General features: G+C 41.5%; 1 protein-coding gene across 1 annotated transcript in view; it reads left to right on the top strand.

Moving 5' to 3' along the window:
* Positions 1-22,381, top strand: part of CACNA1B (calcium voltage-gated channel subunit alpha1 B) — a 417,311-nt gene that overhangs the window by 277,830 nt on the left and 117,100 nt on the right. The window contains exons 20-24 of the mRNA XM_040324212.1: positions 13,549-14,364; positions 15,181-15,362; positions 18,197-18,323; positions 18,603-18,732; positions 20,883-20,942. Of these exons, the coding sequence (XP_040180146.1) occupies positions 13,549-14,364; positions 15,181-15,362; positions 18,197-18,323; positions 18,603-18,732; positions 20,883-20,942 (1,315 nt within the window). The remainder of the gene's footprint in view (positions 1-13,548; positions 14,365-15,180; positions 15,363-18,196; positions 18,324-18,602; positions 18,733-20,882; positions 20,943-22,381) is intronic.

Raw genomic sequence — 22,381 nt, forward strand, 5'->3', positions numbered from 1 at the left:
CAAGATTTAGGATGGCACAGACTTGTAGGATGTTGTGACGTGTAAAGCTGCCTTTGTAACTTGCGTGGAACAGATTGTATTATGTGTGCGGATCTGTGCTCCTGTGCTTGCTGGCAAGAAAAAGCAAACCACCTCAAATACAAGCTTTGTGAGGCACGGAGAATGCTATCTGGCAAGACAGTGGCCTGGCAAGCGGAGCTGCTACACACTCTTACAGCTGCGGGGGTGCCAAATCTCTGCCGTGCTAAAAGTAAATAGAAGCAAAATTAGAAATTGATGGTACAGAGAGAAACCTGCCAGTAGAACGTTTGTCCTACAATATGTCCTTTAAAATGTGACAGCTGTATTTATAGCCATTGTGCATTTGAAAATGTATATGACTTCAAGGCCAGCTGATATTCTAGTTTTAGGTAAGCACTAATTCTCCCTGGCTGGTTATATATATTCCTTTGGCAATATTGCATGGCAGTCTGTGTCCCTGCCCCTACCATAAGGCCATAAAGAAGGTGCTGTCTTGTACTCAGACTTTTGTGCTCTTTTTTCTGCATCATACATAGCATACCTGGATGGAGTGACACCGTCATTTGGCTTTGTAATGGCCAAAGATTTGGACAGGTCTCATCACTGGAGTCCCTGATATGCAAGAAGCTGGTGTACATTCCAAATCACTGACCCACAATATGCTTGTAGCTATGAACTGAAAGCTCCTGGTCTGAACAGTTGTTCCGGGTCAAGGGCTTGCAAAGTATGGAAGCCTTTGGATCAGCATGGCAACGAGGAAACTAACATTTTCAAAAGGAGAGCCTCATACAAACGATCAGTTTTCCCGGCCGTGTGTATGCTCCTCGCAGTTTTTCCAACGGGAAAACTACTCAAAAACCGCCGGACAAAAAAGAGAACCAGTTTTTTATTTTTTCCCGCCGGCAAAACTGGCGGACTTTTGCCCAGCGTTTTTTGACAGTTTTCCTATGGGAAAAACTTAGATGGAGCATACACATGGCCCGGATTCCCGGCCAAAGCCCTATCGCAGTTTTCCTATCGGGAAAACCGTCCACGTAGGGGAAAGACTGAACCGAGCAGGTTCTCGGCTTTCCCCTCGGGAACTTTTCCCGTCAGAAATCCCGTACGGGTGTACGAGGCATTAGTGTCTGTAAAAGTAATACTCTCCTTGGTATTAGTAATGCTAAGGAAAGCTTAGTAGTAGGCTTATGTATGAATAATCAAAAGAAGGGACAAAGGGGATCCGGTACCAAATAGTAAAGGGAATGAACAAAATTAACATTAATAAAGATTTGTAAAACTTTTTATACATTCAAACATTAAAAAGCTCTACAAGCTAATTATATATTAGGAATCATTGAAAATATTACATAAAAGCTTCTATAATTGTTATCATAGGTGTATTTTATATAGAGACAGAATATCAACCAAAAAAAAAAAACATGATACAAATGTTATAAATTGAGTTGAAGTTCTTTGAGCAAAATAAGTATTTGATCTCCTATCAACCAACAATAATTCTGGCTCCCACAGACTGGCTACAATATGTGCTCATGTGGTTCACAGTTTAGTCCTGTCAATTTAAGAAGGTGCTCCTAACAACTCGTTATGTGTATAAAAGACACCTCTCCACAGAATCTCTTTCTTCCATTGAAACCTCGCCATCAAAGGACAAAGGACATTAGGACTAAGATTGTAGACCTGCACAAGGCTGAAATGGGCTACAAGACTGTCAGCATGTTGAGAAGGAGACAACTGTTGGAGTGACTATTCGCAAATGGAAGAAATATAAAATAACCATTAATCTGTCTGGAGCTCCATACAAGATTTTGACTCATGTGGTAAGGATCATCATGAGAAAAATGTGGGATCAGCCCAGAACTACATGGGAGGAGCTTGTTAATGATCTGAAGGCAGTTGGGACCACAGTCACCAAACAAACCATTGGTAACACAGTACGCTGCCATGGATTGAAATCCTGCAGCACCTGCAATTTCCCCCTCCTCAAGAAGGCACATGCACAAGCCCATCTGAAGTTTGCCAATGAACAAAAATGATTCAAAAAAGGATTGGGAGAAAGTGCTGTGGTCAGATTAGATCAAAATTTAGCTCTTTGGCATTACCTCAACTTGCCGTGTTTGTAAAAAGAAAAATGCTGACTATGGCCTTAAGAACACCATCCCTACAGTCAAGCAGAGAGGTGGAAACATTATGCTTTGGGGTTGTTTCTCTGCTTAAGGTAACATGCCAACTTTGCCATATTGAGGGGCCAATGGACGGGGCCATGTATTGTAAAATCTTGGATAAAAACCTTCTTCCCTCCGCCAGAACACTGAAGATGGGTCTTCCAGCATGACAATGACCCAAAGCATACCGCCAAGGCAACAAAAGAGTGGCCTAGCCAGTCTCCAGACCTTATTTCTATAGGAAATTTATGGAGGGAGCTGAAACTTCGAGTTGCCAGGCACAAGCCAAGAGACCTTAAGGATTAAGAGAAGATCTGTAAAGAAGAGTGGACCAAAATTCCTCCTAAGTGTGCAAACCTGGTAACCAAGTACAAGAAACGTCTTGCCTCTGTGCTTGCCAACAAGGGTTTCTTCACCAAGTACTAAATCATGTTTTGCTTGGGGGGATCAAATACTTATTTTACTCACTGAACTGCAACTCAATTTATAAACATTTGTATCAAGTTTTTTCTGGATTTTTGGTTGATATTCTGTATCTATCATTTAAAATACACCTATGATAAAAAATGATAGACCCTTCATCTCTTTGTAAGTGGGCAAACTTACAAAATCTGCAGGGGATCAAATAATTATTTTCCCCACTGTAAGTGTTTCAAAGAAGTACAAAAGCCAACTAGAAAACATGTGGCGCTTGTAGAGCTTTTAATGTTTATAAAACGTTGTACAAATCTTTGTTAATGTTACATTCAATTTTGTTCATTCCCTTTACTATTTGTTACCGTAAAGTCCTGGATCCACTTTCTTTGTCCCGATTTTGATTATTCCAACATTATTGGGGTGTGGTACTAATTTGCAACAGTTGGGGTATAGAAACATGTTGTAATTATAGTAGGCTTAAGTATTTTTTCACTATAGGTTATCTCAAATGCTGCATTGTCGCTGCAGGCATACAGCATGGCTATTTTGTTAATTATGGTTGTAGAAACTATTCTTCAAATTCTTCCTGGTTGGCTTACACAGCTGAAATATTTTACATTTAGGCGTTTTATTTTCTCCAAATATGAGTCTACCGCTGGGCCTCTGTGTAGACCCATCTCCTGTACCAGCCATGCCTCGGAGGTGCCCCCGAGCATCTAATTGCACTGCCCTTGTTAAAGCCAAGCTTAAAAATAGACCTCATCACTATGCAAATTACCCAGTATTTCTCGTCTCCTGCTGCGTCCCAATCCCCTAAATCCTGCATGTACTGTTCTCCTATAGATCAACATATCTCATAGATACAAGGGAGAGGAGGGAAGATGAATGCCTGGATAAATGTGTCTGCGTTACATTTACAGTTGGCTTTACACAAAGCAATTTACTACCTGTTAAGGAGAATACTGCTTTTATGCGAACAAAAACAAAAAAAATGTTTTTAAGGGAAACCAAACGCAGTTTAAAGTGGAGTTCCACCCATAAATATAACATTACATCAGTAGTTTTAAAAAAATGTCATTAGTCCTTTACAATTTTTTTTTTTTTTAGATGCCTTCAAAGTGTTGTTGCTAGGCAGAATAGTTAATCTTCCCACTTCCTGCACCTAGGTGCTTAATGCTTCCTAACCTACACCGCACAGACTCCTGGGAACGTAGTGGGTGTAACTTTCCAGGAGTCTGTGCACTCCCCAGTCTCAAAGAATCATGTGACTTGGACAGCACAGGTGCTGAAACCTGATCTAACACTGCTTGTGCAGCACTGAGCATGTGCAAGATCTGCAAGGCTGAAATCCAGGAAGTCATACAGTCTGGCTTCATGACGCCCACACTTAAGATGGCCCCAGTCAATTTCTATTTTATAAAGTGTCTAAATGCTGTAACAACCTAACAAAATGGACCTTAGTTTACAGACTAACTTTACTAGAATACATTAAGCTTGTGTATTACAGGGGTATTTATATTTAAAAAGTGAAATTGTGTCCGGAACTCCGCTTTAAGGAGCTACAGTAGGTGTGCATGTCGACAGATTAGGTGGGCCTCTCTTTAACTGTATAAGTCTGCATGAACGCATGTCTGACATGCCACCATATACAGAAACCGTATAATTTCTTAACAAAAGTTGTATCTTTTATCATTATAAAGCAGTCCTTGAGCTCCAATCTAGGGACTTTGCCAAGGCTGCGATGAGATCATCTTTCTAAAAATGCTGGCTTTCTGGCTGTTTATGGCTTTAATACGTTCTATGTCACTGACTTGAAACATGCATGCAGATCAGGAAAGCCATGACAACATTAGAATCCTCATTTTGTATACCTATTTCAGAGCAGTAGATGGATACTTCATGACAGTCGGAGAATTTTTAGGCCCATAATGCCTTCGGTACTGGATTCTTCAAGAGCAGTCCCACCTAGATTCATAATAAAGAATGTCTACAACACTCTCTGGAATTCCATCATTCCTCTGTACGACAAATGTCATTGTAGGCGACAGATTCAAGTACCTATCATAAACAACGCAGGGAATTCTAAATGGCCAAATTACCGGAAAAGTGGCGTTAGGGCATTTTAATTCCCTTCTTAGTTTTGCTAGACAGGATCTAAAAAAAAAAAACTGACTTTTGCCATTCATGTACATTGGAGGAGCATGTTGCTCAGAGCCAACTGTCAGGCATGAAAGCTGGGCCTTTTGGTTCCCCAGTAACTGCAGAGCTTGTCTGGAAAATCTTTTCTTCAAGCTACTCCGTCGCAATCCATCTTTCCATTCTGCTATCTTTTGCCGTTTCGCTCATTAAACTTTCCTATTTAATTCTTGCTCTCCAGCAAAATCATTTGGGCTTAGTGCTGAAAGAATATGAAATAGAGTGATCTGTATTTAAATAATACATCCTCAACTACTAAGAATAGCTGTGCTCATCTCTCCATCCACTGGCCGCTTATTAAACACCGTGAGAAATGGTTATTAAAAATCAGATTTTATCACACACTAATTATCAGGAGAAAAATCTTATGGAGCAGTAGTTTTTTTCCTCTCTGTACTGGTGTATAGATGATGTAAATTTTCCTGATTATTAATGCCACTATTTAAATAAGAGGACTGTCTTCAGGGATATTAAGTTTAAGGAGATCTCTAAGTATAGGTGCTAGGGGGACGAGGGAAATTCTCTTTTTTTTCCGGGAGGGAAGGGGAAAAAAGCAAGGGAGGAGAGGGTTTGACACCTTTCCATCACATGGGGGCTGCCTTACGTGTTGGATATTTTAGGATCTTGAACCTGGGGCTAGGTTCTTTGAGTTCATGACCAAGATGGGGAAATTAACTTGATTAATATGTTGATATTACTGATTATGCCATTGGATAGATCTGGTTTAATTTTTAAGATATGTGTTTATTGTTTTGTTTTATGGCTATCAGTACTTTAGTTGTGTGTGTTTTTATGGAAGGGGGTCTTCCTTTTTCTTCTGAAATAAAATATATAAATGGATAAGTATAGGTCCTAAGCAAATATGTACTATCAGCAGTCCAGAAATACTATTTCTCATGTAGCTGATTTAAAGACCAATTTATTCCTTAGTTTCAAACAGCTAAATACATGTTTTTTTTTTTTAAGCAGCCACAGCCTAAAGCAAAAAACCTGGTCCCTGCCAGCATTCTGCATCTTGGGTGCCTTTGCTCTCTGTAAGAAAACGGTGATCTCTTTTCAGAGGTCTAACAGACCAATCACCATGGAGCATGAGTTTTATTTATTGCAGGGCTATAAGTCAGTAGCGGGAACATTAGGTCTCTACAGAGAGATCACAGGTGACAGCATTCTCTACTCTACTGCTGAGGAAATAAAAAGGCTGACTCCATGCAAAGCGTACAGAATTTTCCGCTAATTGTCTTTCAGGACAGCCACCTGAGACCTTGGCTCCTCCCCTCTGTAGGAAACACAGTGCCAGCCTTCTTTAAATGTCCTCATCCCCTGCTGGCTCCTCAGTTTTTTGTGTTTCCTCCAGAGGGGAGACACCTGTTTAGAACCGCATGGAGCCGGGTGACATCACATCCGGCGGGAGGGGCGTGCACTTTTCTGGTTGACCCACGGCTTCTGGTTCCCGCCGTGGGGTGCTAAAAGGAGCCAGGCATTGGCTGGAGAGGGGCTACGATTGCTGTAGAGACAGCACAAGCTCCGGTGGCAGCACCAAGGTGGCGGAGGCAGAAGGGAGGGACCAGACTGCTCCAGCTGAGGCCAGCTCCAGCCACGTGAAAGTTAGGGTAACCTAGGGTGGAGCTCCCCTTGCCAAAATCCCCCTCTCCCCCTTCCCATGGAACTTGGGGGGTAAGGAAGAGTCCCTCCGGTGCCAGAGGGAGGTTCATGGGGCTCCCGGTGAGGCAAGCACCCACGAAAATGGCTGCGAACCTACAGTTACTGTAGGTTAAGGGATGTAAAGTAATTCTTTAATGCTTGCAGGTTTTCTTATGTCTTTCAGAACAAAGTTGACAACCCCAGACCTCCATATAGCTCTAAGAGGAGGTGTCTCTCTTGTAAAACTACACTTAGGGACTCCTGGGGAGTGTATTAACAAATTAGTACAGAAACATAACACTGAGCAGAGCAGTGAGTTAGCAGCATCAGTAAAGGGATAGTCTAGTATGTTTGAATCCTTCAGAACCTTTTTTGAGGGGTTTCGGATCCCGCAGCCACAGACTGCTCCTCTCACAACACAGCAAGTAGCGTTACCAAAAACGCAAATGGTACCATCCACTTGTGCAGGCCCTTCAGTAGTCTCCAGGGAAGAAACAGTAGAGGAGCCGGATAGCACAGCCTCTGGCTCCCAAGAATCAGAGGGAGAAGCACTGGAAGGGGATTCCAGAAAGCCACGCCGGTACAAATTGTCATTGGAAGAGGTGGACAATCTCTTGGGGGACATTTATACCACACTAGGTTTGCAAACCGAAAAGAAAGCCCTATCTCTACATGACCAAATGTATGAAAGCCTACGATAAAAAGAAAAGAAACATTTTCCAGTACATGAGGTTCTAGTAGAGGCAATAAAGAAGGAATGGCAGGATCCAAAAAAGAAAACCATTCTTTTCAAAAGCGTTAAAAAGGAGGTTTCCCTTTACAGATGATCCTGCATCAGTTTGGAATAAAACCCCCAAACTTCACGCAGCATTCTCCCAAGTCTCGAGGCACCAGGGTTGGAAAAAGTGCTGGATCGCACGTCTGATAAGAAGGCATTTCCACTGAAGCGTAAACCAGCCTGGGCACAGCCACAACAAAACAAAAGGAGGCAAAGAGGGGACACAAGGTCCCGCTTTAAAGCACCCAAGACTGAAAACCAAAAAAGAACTTGGGTACAGAGAAGAAGGGGCAAAGGAGGGACGATTTTCCGTCAGCCTAAGCAAACCCGCAACAAACAATGACAAAACAGTCACAGTGGGAGGAAGAATGGGGGCCTTCCTCTCACAATGGAAAAATATCCTCCAATCAGTTTGTACTAAAAACAATAGGAAATGGGTATCACTTGGAGTTTTCAAGATCACCCCCAAACAGGTTTTACATCACTGAACTCCCAAAAAACAAAGAAAAGGCCAAGGGTTTAATGAAAGCCATAAAAGAACTTAGAAAACTGAAAGTGATTTCCAGAGTACCAATAGAAGAGAGAGGTCAGGGTTTATACTCCCATATATTTGGAGTACAAAAAACCTTGGAAGCTCAGGCCGATACTCAACCTCAAACCTCTAAATCTAGCTATAGTATACAAACGATTCAGGATAGACTCCATATACTCGGTAAAAACCCTATTATCTCCAAACTGCTATATGGCTTCCCTGGATTTAAAGGATGCGTACTTACACATTCCGATAAATCAGCGTTGCCAAAAATTCCTAAGATTAGCAAAAAGGACAGAGAAGGAAACAATACACCTTCAATTTCAGGCTCTACCCTTCGGCCTTTCCTCCTCGCCTCAAATTTTTACAAAAAATTTGGCAGAGGCCCTGGCAACACTTCGAGTCAGGGGAATATCCATCATCGCCTATCTAGACGATATTCTGCTTTTTGCAGATTCTCCCGTAAGATTACTAGAGAACCTGAAATACACACAGGCATTCCTAGAAAATCTAGGTTGGTTGGTAAACAAAGAAAAATCCAATCCAAAACCTACTCAGCAAATAGTATATTTGTGGTACATACTATATTCAGTGCAATAAAAAGTGTTTCTATGAAAGCATTACAATCAACCATACTCAATAAGACAAGTAATGTTGACATTAGGATTACTAACGTCGACAATCCCGGCAGTACAATGGGCGTGTTTACATTTTCGACCCCTACATATGTTTATACTAAAGGTATTGGACCACAAACAAGAGTCCTTAGACACACAGGTTCTGATACCAACAAAGGTAAAAAGATCTCTGGTGGCGGAGGAGAGCAGAAAACGTAAACAAAGGTCGGTTGTGGGCCTTACCAATCACCTGAATAATAACTACGGACGCAAGTGGCATAGGATGGGGAGCGCACCTAGGCGCCCGGGTAACACAGGGAACTTGAAAAGAGGTAGAGATGATAAGATCATCCAATTGCAAGGAGTTAAAGGCGGTACTTCTGGCACTTTGATCCTTCCAGAAAGAGTTGAACGGTCATCACGTACAGGTCAGGTCCGACAATTCATCAGTAATCGCCTACATCAACAAGCAAGGAGGGACAAGGAGCGGAACCCTGTGGATGTTAGCAGAGGAAATCTATGTTGGGGAGAGAAAAACATTCTCTCCTTGTCAGCAGTACACTTAAAAGGGGATTTAAATGAGTGGCAGATTTCCTCAGCAGAAGAAAGTTGAGAGAAGGCGACTGGACACTTAATTAGGAAGTGCTCAAACGGATTACGCAAAAGTGGGGCACACCTCAGATAGACTTATTTGCCTCAAAAGAAAGCAAAAAGGTTCAGGCTTTCTTCTCCCTTAAAAGGGAAGGTGGTGCAGTAGGAGTAGACGCACTAGCACAGAGGTGGGCATTCAACAAATGTTATGCCTTTCCCCCACCAGTGCTCATACCAGCAGTACTAAGGAAATTGCGTACAGAGAACACATCACTGATTCTTATTGCACCACACTGGCCCAGGAGACCGTGGTTCTCTATGCTAAAATAACTTGCTGTAGAACCCCCTTGGTTACTACCAACCCAGACGGTTCTCCGCTCTCATGGCCCAGTGTGTTGCCCCCAAGTGGAGGAGGAGCAGTTACTAAAAGAGAAAGGATTCTCAAACCGCTTAATTGAGACACTGCTGAAAATGGAGACTTGCAATATCTACCAGAGGGTATGGAAATGTTTTAACAAATGGTGTACAGAGAACTCCTTTAAAACACAAAGTTCAGTAGCGGTTTTAGAGTTCCTACAGAGTGGGGCAGATAAAGGTCTAATGCCTCGTACACACGATCCTTTTTCAGCATGAAAAAAAACGGAGCATGTTGAAAAAATGACGTTTTTCCAACTTTATCATTAAAACGACGTTGCCCACACACCATCGTTTTTAAAAAATGATCTAGCAAAGCGTGGTGACGTACAACACGTACGACGGCACTATAAAGGGGAAGTTCCATTCGCCTTTGGGCTGCTTTAGCTGATTCCGTGTTAGTAAAAGACGATTCACGATTTTTTGTCTGTTACAGCGTGATGAATGTGCTTACTCCATTATGAACGGTAGTTTTACCAGAACGAGCGCTCCCATCTCATAACTTGCTTCTGAGCATGCGCAGGTTTTTAACATCGTTTTAGCCCACACACGATCATTTTTTACAACCCGAAAAATGACATAGTTTAAAACGACGTTAAAAAATGCAGCATGTTTGAATTTTTTTTTTTTTCGTTTTTCAGAACCTGAACAATTATGTGAAGCCCACACACGATCATTTAAAATGACATTTTTTAAAAGCTATGTTTTTTTCATGCCGAAAAATGATCGTGTGTAGTCTCAGCACACTGAAAAGTCAGGTTTCAGCGCTATCCGTATATCAGGAAAGAAAACTGGCATCCAATCCTTGGATAATCAGACTCTTTAGATCCTTGAGTAGACAAAGACCGATACAAAGTCCGACCTTCCCAAAATGGGACCTGTCGTTAGTGCTACAAACTATGACAGCGGACCCCTTTGAGCCACAGGAAAATTGCAATTTGAAGATGCTGACACTTAAAGCAGTCTTCTTTGTAGCAATTACCACAGCTAGAAGGGTCTGCTAGGAGGGTCTATCCATCAGACCCCCCTTTTTTCAGATTTTTAAGATGGATCCAGCATTTTTGTCTAAAGTGGCCTCAAGATTTCACAGAGGCCAAGACATTGTTTTACCTTCATTTTGTACAAACCCTTCCAGGGAACAAGAAATTAAGTTCCTTATGTTAGACGTCAGGAGATGCGTCCTACATTATTTGAATGAAACAAAAGCCCTTAGAAAGACAGATTCCTTATTTATTATGATTTCAGGAGCCAGGATAAGGCACAAGGCCTCAAGACGGAACATAGCTAGATGGCCAAGAGAAGCTATTAGTCAGGCTTATACGCTAGGACAGGGATATGCAATTAGCGGACCTCCAGCTGTTGCAAAACTACAAGTCCCATCATGCCTCTGACAGCCACAAGCATGACACCCAGAGGCAGAGTCTTGCAATGCCTCATGGGACTTGTAGTTCTGCAACAGCTGGAGGTCCGCTAATTGCATATCCCTGCAACTTGGTCCAGCTTCGCCACTTTTGTAAGACACTATAGAGTGGATCTTCGGTCGGCTAAAGATCAGACCTTTGGACGCAAGGTCTTACAAGCCGTAGTCCCACCCTAAGGGTAAGTGCTCGATTATCCTCTCAGGTGGCTGTCCTGAAAGACGATTAGGGGAAAAAATAAGTTACTTACTGGTAACGCTCTTTCCCAGAGTCTATCAGGACAGCACAGGTACCCACCCAAATGTAGAAAATACTTGAGATTTCCTTACAGGGAATGTGATATAACATGATTATGTGTATCATATGTTCTTGTGTCTCCCCAGCAGACTGGAGGTGCTCTTTTAAAAAACTGAGGAGCCAGCAGTAGAGGAGGGGAGGGGCCAAGGTCTCTCGGGTGGCTGTCTGGAAAGACTCCAGGAAAGAACGTTACCAGTATGTAACTTTGTTTTTTTGTACCTCTTCACCATCCCACATGAATGGAATTTCCCTGCAGTAGTTTGTGTCCCCTTTCCCTTCCCCTCAATGATGAGATTTCTCTACAGTGTCCCCACTCTCTACAATGATGAGAATTCCCTGCAGTAGTTTGTGTCTCCCCCCCCCTTTTCCAAACATGCTGAGATTTCCCTGCAGTGGTCAAGTGAGATTTCTTTGAACTAGTTTGTGTCTCCACCCCTCCCACAATGTTGGGGATTTCTCTGCAATAAATGTGTCTCTGTTCCACCCACAGTAGTGAGACTTCCCTGCAGTAGTTGTGTGTGCCCCTCCCACAATGGTGAGATTTTCCTGAAGTAGTTGTGTCTCCAACCCTCCCACAGTGTTAAGCTTTCTCTGACTTAGTTGTGTCTCTGCCCTTCTCACAATGGTGGGATTACCCTGATGAAGTTGTGTCCTCGCCCCTCCCACAATGGTAAGATTTCACCATAGTAGTTTTGTCTACACCTCTCCCCCCAATGGTGAGATATCCATACAGTAGTTGTGTCTTAGCCCCTTGCACAATTGTAAGATTTCCTGAAGTAGTTGTGTCTTTACCTGTCCCACAATGTTGAGATTTCCCTGAAGTAGTTGTCTTCACCCCTCCCACAGCAGTGGGATTTCTCTGCAGTAGTTTTTGTCTCTGTCCTTCCCACAATGGTGAGATTTCCATACAGTAGTTGTGTCTCCATCCCTCCTACAATAGTGAGATTTCCTGAAGTAGTTGTGTCTCCACCTCCTCCCACAGTAGTGGCATTTCTCTGCAGTTGTTCCCAAAATAGTAGTTGCGTCTCTGCACCTTCCACAATTGGGAGATTTTCTGAAGTAGTTGTGTCTCTGCCTCTCCTACAGTTGTAGTAGTTGTCTCTGCCCTGCCAAAAATGGTAAGGTTTTAATGCAGTAGTTGTGTCTCTGCCCCTTCTGCAGTTGTAAGATTTCCTGAAGTAGCTGTGTCTCTACCTGTCCCACAATGTTGAGATTTCCCTGAAATAGTAGTTTCCACCCCCCCACAAGAGTGGGATTTCTCTGCAGTAGTTTTGTCTCCATCCTTCCCACAATGGTGAGAATTCTATACAGTAGTTGTGTCTCCATCCTTCCCACAATGGTGAGATTTCCTGAAGTAGTTGTTTCTCAACCTGTTCCACATTGGTGGGATTTCCCTGAAGTAGTTGTGTCTCCACCCTCTCCCACAGTAGTGGGATTTATCTGCAGTAGTTTTGTCTCCGTCCTTCCCAAAATGGTGGGATTTCCATACAGTAGTTCTGTCTCCACCCCTTCCACAGTTGTGAGATTTTCTTGCAGAAGTTGTGTCTCCAGTTCACCCCTCCCACAATACTGGGATTTCCCTGCAGTAGTTTTGTCTCTGTCATTCTTACAATGGTGAGATTTCCCTATAGTAATTATGTCTCTACCCCTCTTACAATGGTGAGATTTCCCTGCAGTAGTTGTGTCTGTGCCTCTCCCACAACGGTGAGATTTTCCTACAGTAGTTGTGTCTATTCACCTTCCAAGACCAACATAAAGTTGTCATTCACAGATAAACTCATCAGTGGTGGCACCATCATTTGGCTTTGTGAAGGCCACAGCAGAACTGGCAATTCTAATGCAGAGATCTCATCACTGGTATCGCCAGGAGATATAAAAAAATCCAGCACGTAATTTGCCATAAACTATTCAAAAAAATGAAAAGGGTTTCCTAACCATTCTATACTCCATCCAAAACTACATATTATTAAATCTAGGAAAATGTGTAGGTTAGTACATTATTACTGGGGGCCCAAATGAAATATTTTCCATCTATAGATGGGTGACTTTATCAGTATCCTTTATCAGTATCCTTATTTATTTTGCTAGGAGACTGTGTTCTCCTTTCTTTTTCTGCTTTAGTTAAGTGTTTGATCGATTGTTATGCCTCGCAAATCCTAATTTATGTGTGGTTTTGTAGTTACAGAATACATCAGTAATAGTATTCCAATATTGTTCCTAATTCCCTACCATATTTTCTCCCTGCCATGAATCTGATTTCTGTCTGCCTTCCCTTTCATTCTTCATTCATCCCTTAGTTATAATATTTTCATACATTTTTACAACTTTTGAATTGCTTTAGCTTGTTCTTTCTTTGTTACTTCATGGTTGATCTGTTTATTTGCCATCTTTTCTGCCCCTCCATTCTCACACTATTCTGCCCAGAGTGACTTCTGAAATATAACCTCTTCTGTTTCTTCAGTGGACAGCAAAACTCAACTAAATGTCGGTCTGTATGGGAGCAGCGCACAACCCAAATCCGTATGCACAACTTCCAGGCTAGCTGTGAGGCACTCTACAGTGAGCTGGAGCCTGAAGACCGACTGCGCTATGCTACTACTTTGCGACTGCGGCCGGATATGAAGAGTCACATGGATCGACCGTTGCTGGTGGACCCGCAAGATTCCACAGAGACCAAAGATGGCAGCCCAGAGGAGTTAGCACCCAATGAGATAGAGCCGGGGCCTGTGGAGGCTACGGAGCCAGCACCACGGAAACACCGACACCGTGAGAGAGGCACAGGTGAAACCAATGGTGGCTGTAGAGAGAATGGTAATCATAATGGAGACTCGGGTAGTAATGATAGAGAGGAGCGCCATCGGCAGCATAGAAGTCGCAGTAAAGAAGGGGAAGGTGGGAAGGAAGGAAGGGGAGAGCGGAATCGAAGCCAAGAGAGGGGAAAGCGGCACCACCGCAGGGCCTCCCCCGAAGAGGGTACGGAAAGGGAGCACCGCCGGCACCGTACACACCGCCACTCTGCAGAAAGACAAGGCAAAGATGGTAATGGACAACCAGGTTCTGGCAGCAAAGGCGAAAGGAAGTCTCGGCACCGAGGAGGAGGGTCTAGATCAGGCACCAGAGATGGAGATGGCACGACTCGTGGTGAAAATGGGGAGGAGGTTCCTAGGTCACGTCATCGCAACAGGCACAAAGCACTTTCTACATATGACACAGAGGAGAAAAAAGAAAATAAAGATGGAGAATCTGCTGAGAAGGAACATCGCAATCACAGACCCAGGTAACTTATCCATATATCAATGCAAGGACTCTGGCCCTAAAGTTTGGTAGTGTCTAGAAGTGACTGTTGTTGGTCAGCTCTCCCCTCTTCATGCTCTAGTACTAGGCAGAAATAGAAAATAGAGGCCGGTTGGATGGTTGAGAGGCAACACTGATATGTATTCTATCACACACATCCATATGTGAGTTGCATAGTGGGAAATAAAGCTAAACACAATATGAGGGTCCTGAAGGATTCCACCTCAATAATCTCTGAGCATGATGACATTGTTTCTTGGTGCCAATAATTTAATGAGTCACTAATCCAGAACAGGTATTTAAATCAAAAGATTACATTTGGGAGGAAAGCATGCTTGTTAAGTGACACACTAGATAGTGAAGCAAGAAACATTATGACAAGTGAGTGGTCCCATATTTCTAAATCTAAGTTCCTTTGAAGTACAGCAAATTATTAATTTACCAATGTCTTTTTAAAGTGAACCTGTGAGGATGGACATATAGGAGCTGTCATTGCAAACTTGATTTGTAGAGGTGCAGGCTCCAAAGCAATCATCCCGACTCTGACTGCACCAGTATTTCATTGAAGCAGTGTTGAAGAAATTATGTTGTATGATAAGGAGGTATCAGTGTAAGGATTACAGGTTGTCTCTTTGAAGTGTAGCCATTACTGTTGCTTTTTCAAAGCCTGAACTCAGCATGTGACAGTTTTTCAGTGTTAATCTCGTGTTATTAAAGCTCTCTCCCCTTCTACCTATTCCAGCATCTGTTCAAATTGCTTGGAAGTCTTGTTTAATAATATATATATCTATCACTGCAGGGACCACCGTAACGAGGCTGAGGTCCCTGTCGGGGGTCTACAGCAGCTGCCGGAGCAATCAGAAGATGCCGATAACCAAAAAAATGTGAACCGAATGTCTCAGCCACACACGGACCGCTCCAGCACAGTTAATATACCCGTCACCATCACAGCACCGCCCGGCGACACCGCAGTCATACCAAGTGAGGACTCTTGCTTAGAGATGCAGTTTCTGGCATGTGCCATCACCATCATTTCACCCGTGCCAAAATGTTAATTTATATACAACGCCTATGACATTCCCATCAGCAAGGGTTTAAAGGTTAATGCACAAACTGCACTTGCCAAGTTCTAAAATAGATATTTATACAGTACACACTCATTTATCTATGGCATTACGCTTCTTAATCAACACATTATTTGTTAGTTTAAAGGATTGTTCATACTTTTTGTAAACATAAAATTTAATTCTCAAGAAATAATGAACCTCAAATGTTATTGCTGGAGTTAGCTAAAACACTTTAAACCTTTTAAAGGGCAGTATCACTTTATATTTGATAGACCTAATTTTATGTGGAGAGGGGAGTTTTTATTTTATACACAGTTTTATGTTTTCTAGGTAAACCCAGAGCTCCGATCTGCTTATCTTCCATAAGGAATGTCATTAATGCTGTACAACCACAGTGCTGACATATGATGTCTCATCTTTTTTATACTTGGCAACCCCCCTAGGATATTGTATTTTGAAATTATTCACATGCGGACATTTTGTATTATAACTGAAACATTAACCCTAAAGCAATATTCGATCCTGCTCACATTATCACCTGCTTCTTGTTGCATATTTTGCAGATTTGTCAGTGCTACCTCTAAAGAGCCCAACCACCACAAAAGGTTGAGCTTGGTGGTCTGATTCAGTTCTAAGTCTTGGATACTCCACCAATGATATATTCTTTCCATAATTCTCAACTCGCTTCCTATCTACCTGGGAGTTTGGGATTCCCCCACCCCCCTTGGGTGTCTCTGGTCCTCATGTCTCCATAATATAAAATACATTTTAAAAATCAAATGGGAAGAGTAAGAACCCCTCATAATGGGTTCAGTAGGTGTGCAGAACAGGACACCCAGCGTAGCAATATCAGTAGAAAACATTGTCAGGTAATTCAAATCTCCAGAAAAAAACTTGTACTAAGAAAGAGGATCAGTAAAGATCAACAACTGTGTAGGAATATTAGGCATGAAGCAATGAAAAGATGGGGCTGTTTCATGTACTTATATTTTTATAAAACATATCAGTTATTCACAAAAATATTTTTATTAATTATGCTCATTTAATTTTGCTACATTAAGCATCTCTATCTTTTCGGTCCCCTCCAAGTCTCTGGGTCAATTTCATCTTCATAATCCCTTGCCAAAACCACACAATTGCGCTTGTATAATATAGTTTTCTTTCACTAGATAAATATGCCAGTGATAAAAAAAGAGTATTGTGATCTACTATAAGCTTAATTAAGCTGGCCATACACCAAGCACATTTCTGTCCTGCAGCCACGGTTTGCAGGAAAGAAATTTGCTTGATTTCTCCATCAAGACAGGCAGTGTTGATGCTGAAATCCCTTTCTGCCGAGCCATTGTCTCCTACCAGCAGGTAGCTATCGCTAGCGGCTATAGCAGTCACTAGGGATAACTGCAAGAGAATCCTGCAGGCTGGTTGTATTCAAGCTGATTGATTGATCAACTTGGTACATTCAGCCTGCCCATGAACAGTTCTAATCTTGGCCGGTTCCTGTTGAACCAGCTAAAATTCGAACCGTGCATGGCTGGCCTTACTAATGCGGAACACTGTCACCAGTCTGTAATTACACTTGTGTGTAGAACCCTCAGCAATAAAAGTGGTCCACTAGTCTTTCATCACATAATGGTCTCCAGGGTAGGAAATTGGACAGTCATCTCAATAAAAGTAAGACAGGCATTTCTTTGCTTGAGATGAGAGAAGGCCAGTTCTGTGATGACCACCCAATAATTCTGGGTGAATTTGTACCCCCTCATCTAGCAACTCTCTTCACAAGGTTGGTCAATTTCACTGGGCGTGTCTGAAGCCCTCTCCTCCATCACTCAACATCACCACAGAGTACTTGTTTGCAGTGTCTACTACCTGCTACCTTTGGTATCCTCACATGTACCACAACTACCATAGTAGTATTGGCCAACAGTTTAAACTACTGTCATGGAAAAATTCCCCAGTCAATGGCAGTTGACATTTTATTATAGAGATCAGTGACTTTGGACATGTTACTGTAGAAAAAAAAGCCATTAGCGTGAGCAGGTTGCAGACTTCTGCTCAGTGGAAATCTTAGTATTAGTAGTATTTCTTACTATTATTAATGTATAATGTTATATTAATATAAGTAACAATATTGCAATTATTGTGCACAGAAAGTAGCACTTTTGTGTGGAATGTTTCTTTATATTTATAATATATACAGTATCGCTAGTATTACAGCCATTTTGATTAAACCAAAGGCAAACATTTTATTTTGTTTTGGATAGAGTGGTGAAGTTTTAGCACCAGCTGTGTTACCCATAGGGGAGGTTCCCCTCACTTCCTGCCCAGACAGTAAGTAATGTGAAATCTCTCCAATGGGAGCACAAATACACGTTTAGAGTGAGGAAGGGTGAGAATTTCTGATGATGTATTCTTTTTTATGTCCCTGCCTTCATTTTCTTGGGACAACAACACCCTTTATTTTTGGAATCAGGGGGGCAGAAAGTTCCCCAATAGGGTCACAGACAGGAAGTAGCCTAAAAGAAACATCAGCTCTTCCTCATTTCCAAAACGTCAAAATTATGTTAATTTGGCACAGCTTACATTTTACCCCAGCACACTCAGTACCCTATCAATCTAGATACTGGTCTCTCAAGACTTCTCTGGGTAACATGTAGTGGTAGGATTGTTTCTTGGTTATCTGCTGACATACCAGCACACATAATGGATCCCACACAGAATAACAATACATCCTCTAATGACCCTTCACAGTCAATAACGTGGAATTCGACGTCAAGTCTGAGGAGAAGAAGGAGATGGAAGCAGAGGACTTAACGAAAAATGGGCCGAAGCAGATTCTGCCATACAGCTCCATGTTCATCTTCAGCTCCACCAACCCGTGAGTGCTTTCGAATTGCCAACACATTCACCATCATTCCTCAATTGTCATTGTTAGCCCTCATCTGTGTTTCAGAAAGGCTGGGTCACTTTGTCATATGAACAATTTCTGTCAGCAGTCCATTCCATCCCGAGGACATTTGCGTCAGACTTTAGCTTAGTTGTTGAAAAATGGTTTGACAGGAGCTTCATCAAACAGAGGAAGAATTTAGTGTGTGTAAGTCATGTGAGGTAGTAAAGACAAAGCGCCTGATGGTTTTCCTTCTCACTCTCCTGACAGAGTCCGCCGTCTGTGTCACTACATTGTCAACCTACGCTATTTTGAGATGGTCATCCTGGTAGTCATTACACTGAGCAGCATTGCACTGGCTGCGGAAGACCCCGTACAGGCCGATGCCCCTCACAATGATGTAAGCAACCCTGAGAGTCCTGAATGTTTGTTTTTCTACACTAATCTATAAGAATTTCAAAATCTGAAATGGAGAGTTAAAAAATAATGTGGTTTTGTTTGTTTTCTTTATTATGGTCAAGACTAAAAAAATATATATTTTTTAAATATTGTTTTATTTATTATTAGTCTAATTAGTAGGCATAAAAAATGTATGCCTACTCATTTTCAGAGAGAAGGTGGAGCTTTAGGGGTCTTTTCTTGTAAATAGCAATTACAGACCACAGTAGTTCAAACTGAAATTTAAATAAACACAAGTGAATGAAATTGATTAGTGGGGTTGATTTACTAAAACTGGAGAGTGCAGCCTCATGAGGTCATGGAAGAAGCTTTGTAATCCATCCTGGGCCTATCCTGACTGCATTTACTTGTCACCTATTTTGTCACCCAGTCTGCATTTTGAGATATCTTTATGCTTGGGTGCATTCATTGCATACATTCCTACCCCTGAATGTTTGGAGTAGTACCATTACTACCTGTTGGTTTCTAGATAAGCATATGTTGTGCTGCAAACTTTTATTACATAATACTATGACGTTTGCACCCTTTCACTCGGTTTCATGTGCCTATTTTCTTGTGTGCATTTTTCTTTTTGTAAATGTTTTAATCTTGTATAAAAAAAGATTACATTAAAAAAAAGTCCAAAATCTGGTGCATCTGTGCATGGTAGCCAATCAGCTTCTGACTTCAGCTTTTTCAACTAAGCTTTAACCAAAAAAAAATGTGAAACTGATTGGTTTCTAGACAGAGATGCACCAAATTTTGCACTCTCCAGTTTTAGAAAATCAACCCCAATGACTTCTTCCACTCTTTCAGTACAGCTCTGTCTGAGGTTTCAGTCAGAGACAGCTTGCCTGAAAGGTGATAACTACTACTTGGCTTTCCATTTAGAAAGCCCATTGTGCAGTGGAAATCCATAGCCTCATGTTACGTGTTCAAGAAATATGTTAGATTTCTTTAACAGGTAAACACAAAGACAAGGAAGCATCTGTGTTTACAAACGTATGGCCATGTACAGCCATTCACTTGTATGACAGGCTGCACGTGCCGAGTGCATAAACCTTAGAGGCCTACACTGTAAAAACGTAATTGAAATACCATGGGTACACCTTAACTGCCAGGATGAGATAGTACATTGACAGTCAGGTCCTGATTTCTTGTTACACCTTTATTTACTTTTAGCTTTTAGTTTCCTTTGATCTGCACATGTCAGCTGAAAAGTGTTTTTATTGTTTTTAGCCCTTATTTACCTGTCCTTGTTTCAGATCAATTTTATTTATCCAATTATTTTCCTATCTTTAGTAGTTTATCTTTTAAATTTTCATTCATATTACATACAATTTGGGAAAAACATTTTTTTTTTATCTCTAGTAAGACTAGAAGGTCTGCTTATTAAAAAAAAATTAATTCCTGTGTGAATGTCTCAAGCATTCATACAACCATCACAAATAATTGCCGTGATTTGTACAATATGTATATTTCGTATGATTATAGTTTCATTTTTAAGTAGACCTGAACCCAAGAAGGGAAGGCTTGGAATGTTATAGGGAGCATTTAGAAATGAATTGTTCCTAAGCAATACCTTGAATATTTTACCTTTTTGTCTTGAATTCCCTCTGAAAAATAGCAGCACACTTCCTGGTATTTGACTAGGCACAACTCTGCTTATAGCCTCATAACTGTATAGCATTAAGTGTGAGATCTAAGGTGCCACTGCCTCTGACTGCTAGTCTCAGGAGATTTGGAGTGAGATCTGGTGATGTCACTACCATACTGGTTACTGTTCTTTTTGGCGGCTCTAAGATGGGGAAGCAAAGCTCTACTTCAATCAAGATTGTCCCCACCAGAAAGAGACACTAGGAAGAAGACATGGTAAGTCAGTAACGTTTGAAAGATCAGCTGCAGGGAGACCACGGGCAATACTGTTAACTAGCCCGTTGCCTGCCTGCCTGCCTTTTTTTTTTATTTTTTTATTATCACAGCTTCAAGAGATCAGTTTCTCTGATGCAAAATGCAACAGGTCCTAATAAGAAATCATTTTTTTGTTTTGCCACAGTTACCTTTAGTATTTTTCCTGTTGGTAATAGTTTTTGGATATCCTTGTGATTGCAGGTGCTGAAATATATGGATTACATTTTCACAGGGGTCTTCACTTTTGAGATGGTGATAAAGGTAAGCATAATCTCTACATGAGTTCACTTTCCTTTAGACAATCCACAGGTGAAAGCTTTCTATGTACTGGAAGGACCCACGAGCACCTCCGATCTTGATGTGGCTTAATAAAGTTAGAAGAGTGGGAATAATGGAAAGTCTCCTACCCATGACAATGGATAGAAAAGAAACAAATCAAGGAAATATGGGTGCCATGGGAGATATTTGTACAATCAGAAGAAGGCAAAAGGTTAATAGGAGAATAAAGAGAAGAGTAGGTTTGGTATGGATAGGAGTTTGAAGATAGGGCACCCCTGATAGCTCCACACCTTGGGGAGATGGTCATAATTAAGAAGAAAAGATCAAGGAAAAAGAAAAAATCGTTTTTTTTTTCCCCCCGCATTCGGATGGGCCATGGAAAGGAGGAGATCGGGGGTTTTAGGGGAAGTATACAGGGAGGGAAATGGAAATAGAAAAAGGAAAACAGGGATAGAGGGGGAAAAAAATAATATTAGAAATAGAAAGAAAGGGCTAGAATAAGGCATTAAAAAGGTGGAAAATGTATTTAAAAAGAAAAGAGAAGGAAAGAAAGAAAAGAAAAGGAAGAAAAAAGTTTCTTTGACTTAATTATATAGGCAAATGGAATATAATCGGAGTTACTGGCTATCTTCTAAACTGTAATGTTGTATCTCTATACCCTGATTAAAGAGAAATAAAGAAAAAAAAAAGAAAGCTTTCTATCTTGTATATTAATGGGCAGTTGTCTGTTAATCAACTCAAATGTATACCATTTATTAGTTGAATATACAGTACCAGTCACCAAACATTTTCTGAAAGGTGGAATTAGGCTTGTAGTAGAACTTTTCAAGAGCAGAGCGGGCGGATGACAGATCTGTGTCTGCTGAGTTTATGCAGAGCGAACACAGAAAGCGCCCGTTCTGCTCAATGGGCTGCTCGATGTAAACAGACTTTTCTGTCCGCTTACAACCGACTACCCCTGATCTGATATGCCTAGATGGAGGGGGGTGATCCAATGATCAGATGTAGGCGGGTGTAAACAGAAATCCGCCAGTCCATAGGGGTGACTGGACCATACAAACAGGTTTGCCTGAAAAACTGACAGGCTAACCTGATCGGAATAGTCGCATGAAAGGGGCCAAAATCACGAGAGGAAAGAGAGAAGGTCAATTGTTACCCTATAACTGGAAGTTTTTACAAAGGTTAAGGCAGGTGAATGATGCAGCAAGGAAGTGTGCTTCATTTTGTCTAGAAGTGACAGGTGTACTTTAAAGGTTACACCTTTTTGTGACATTGCCTTAAAAAACAGAAAAAAAAAGAAAAGCTCAGCACATCTAGCAAGCATGCAAGTGTATATTATATATAGTTCGCAAGTCATAAAAGTCTTTGTATCAAGAGGCCATTCCTTTATTTTATCTTCCAGCTTGGCTTGACTCATTCTT

Source organism: Rana temporaria, chromosome 9, assembly GCF_905171775.1.
Source record: "Rana temporaria chromosome 9, aRanTem1.1, whole genome shotgun sequence".
NCBI lineage: Eukaryota > Metazoa > Chordata > Amphibia > Anura > Ranidae > Rana > Rana temporaria.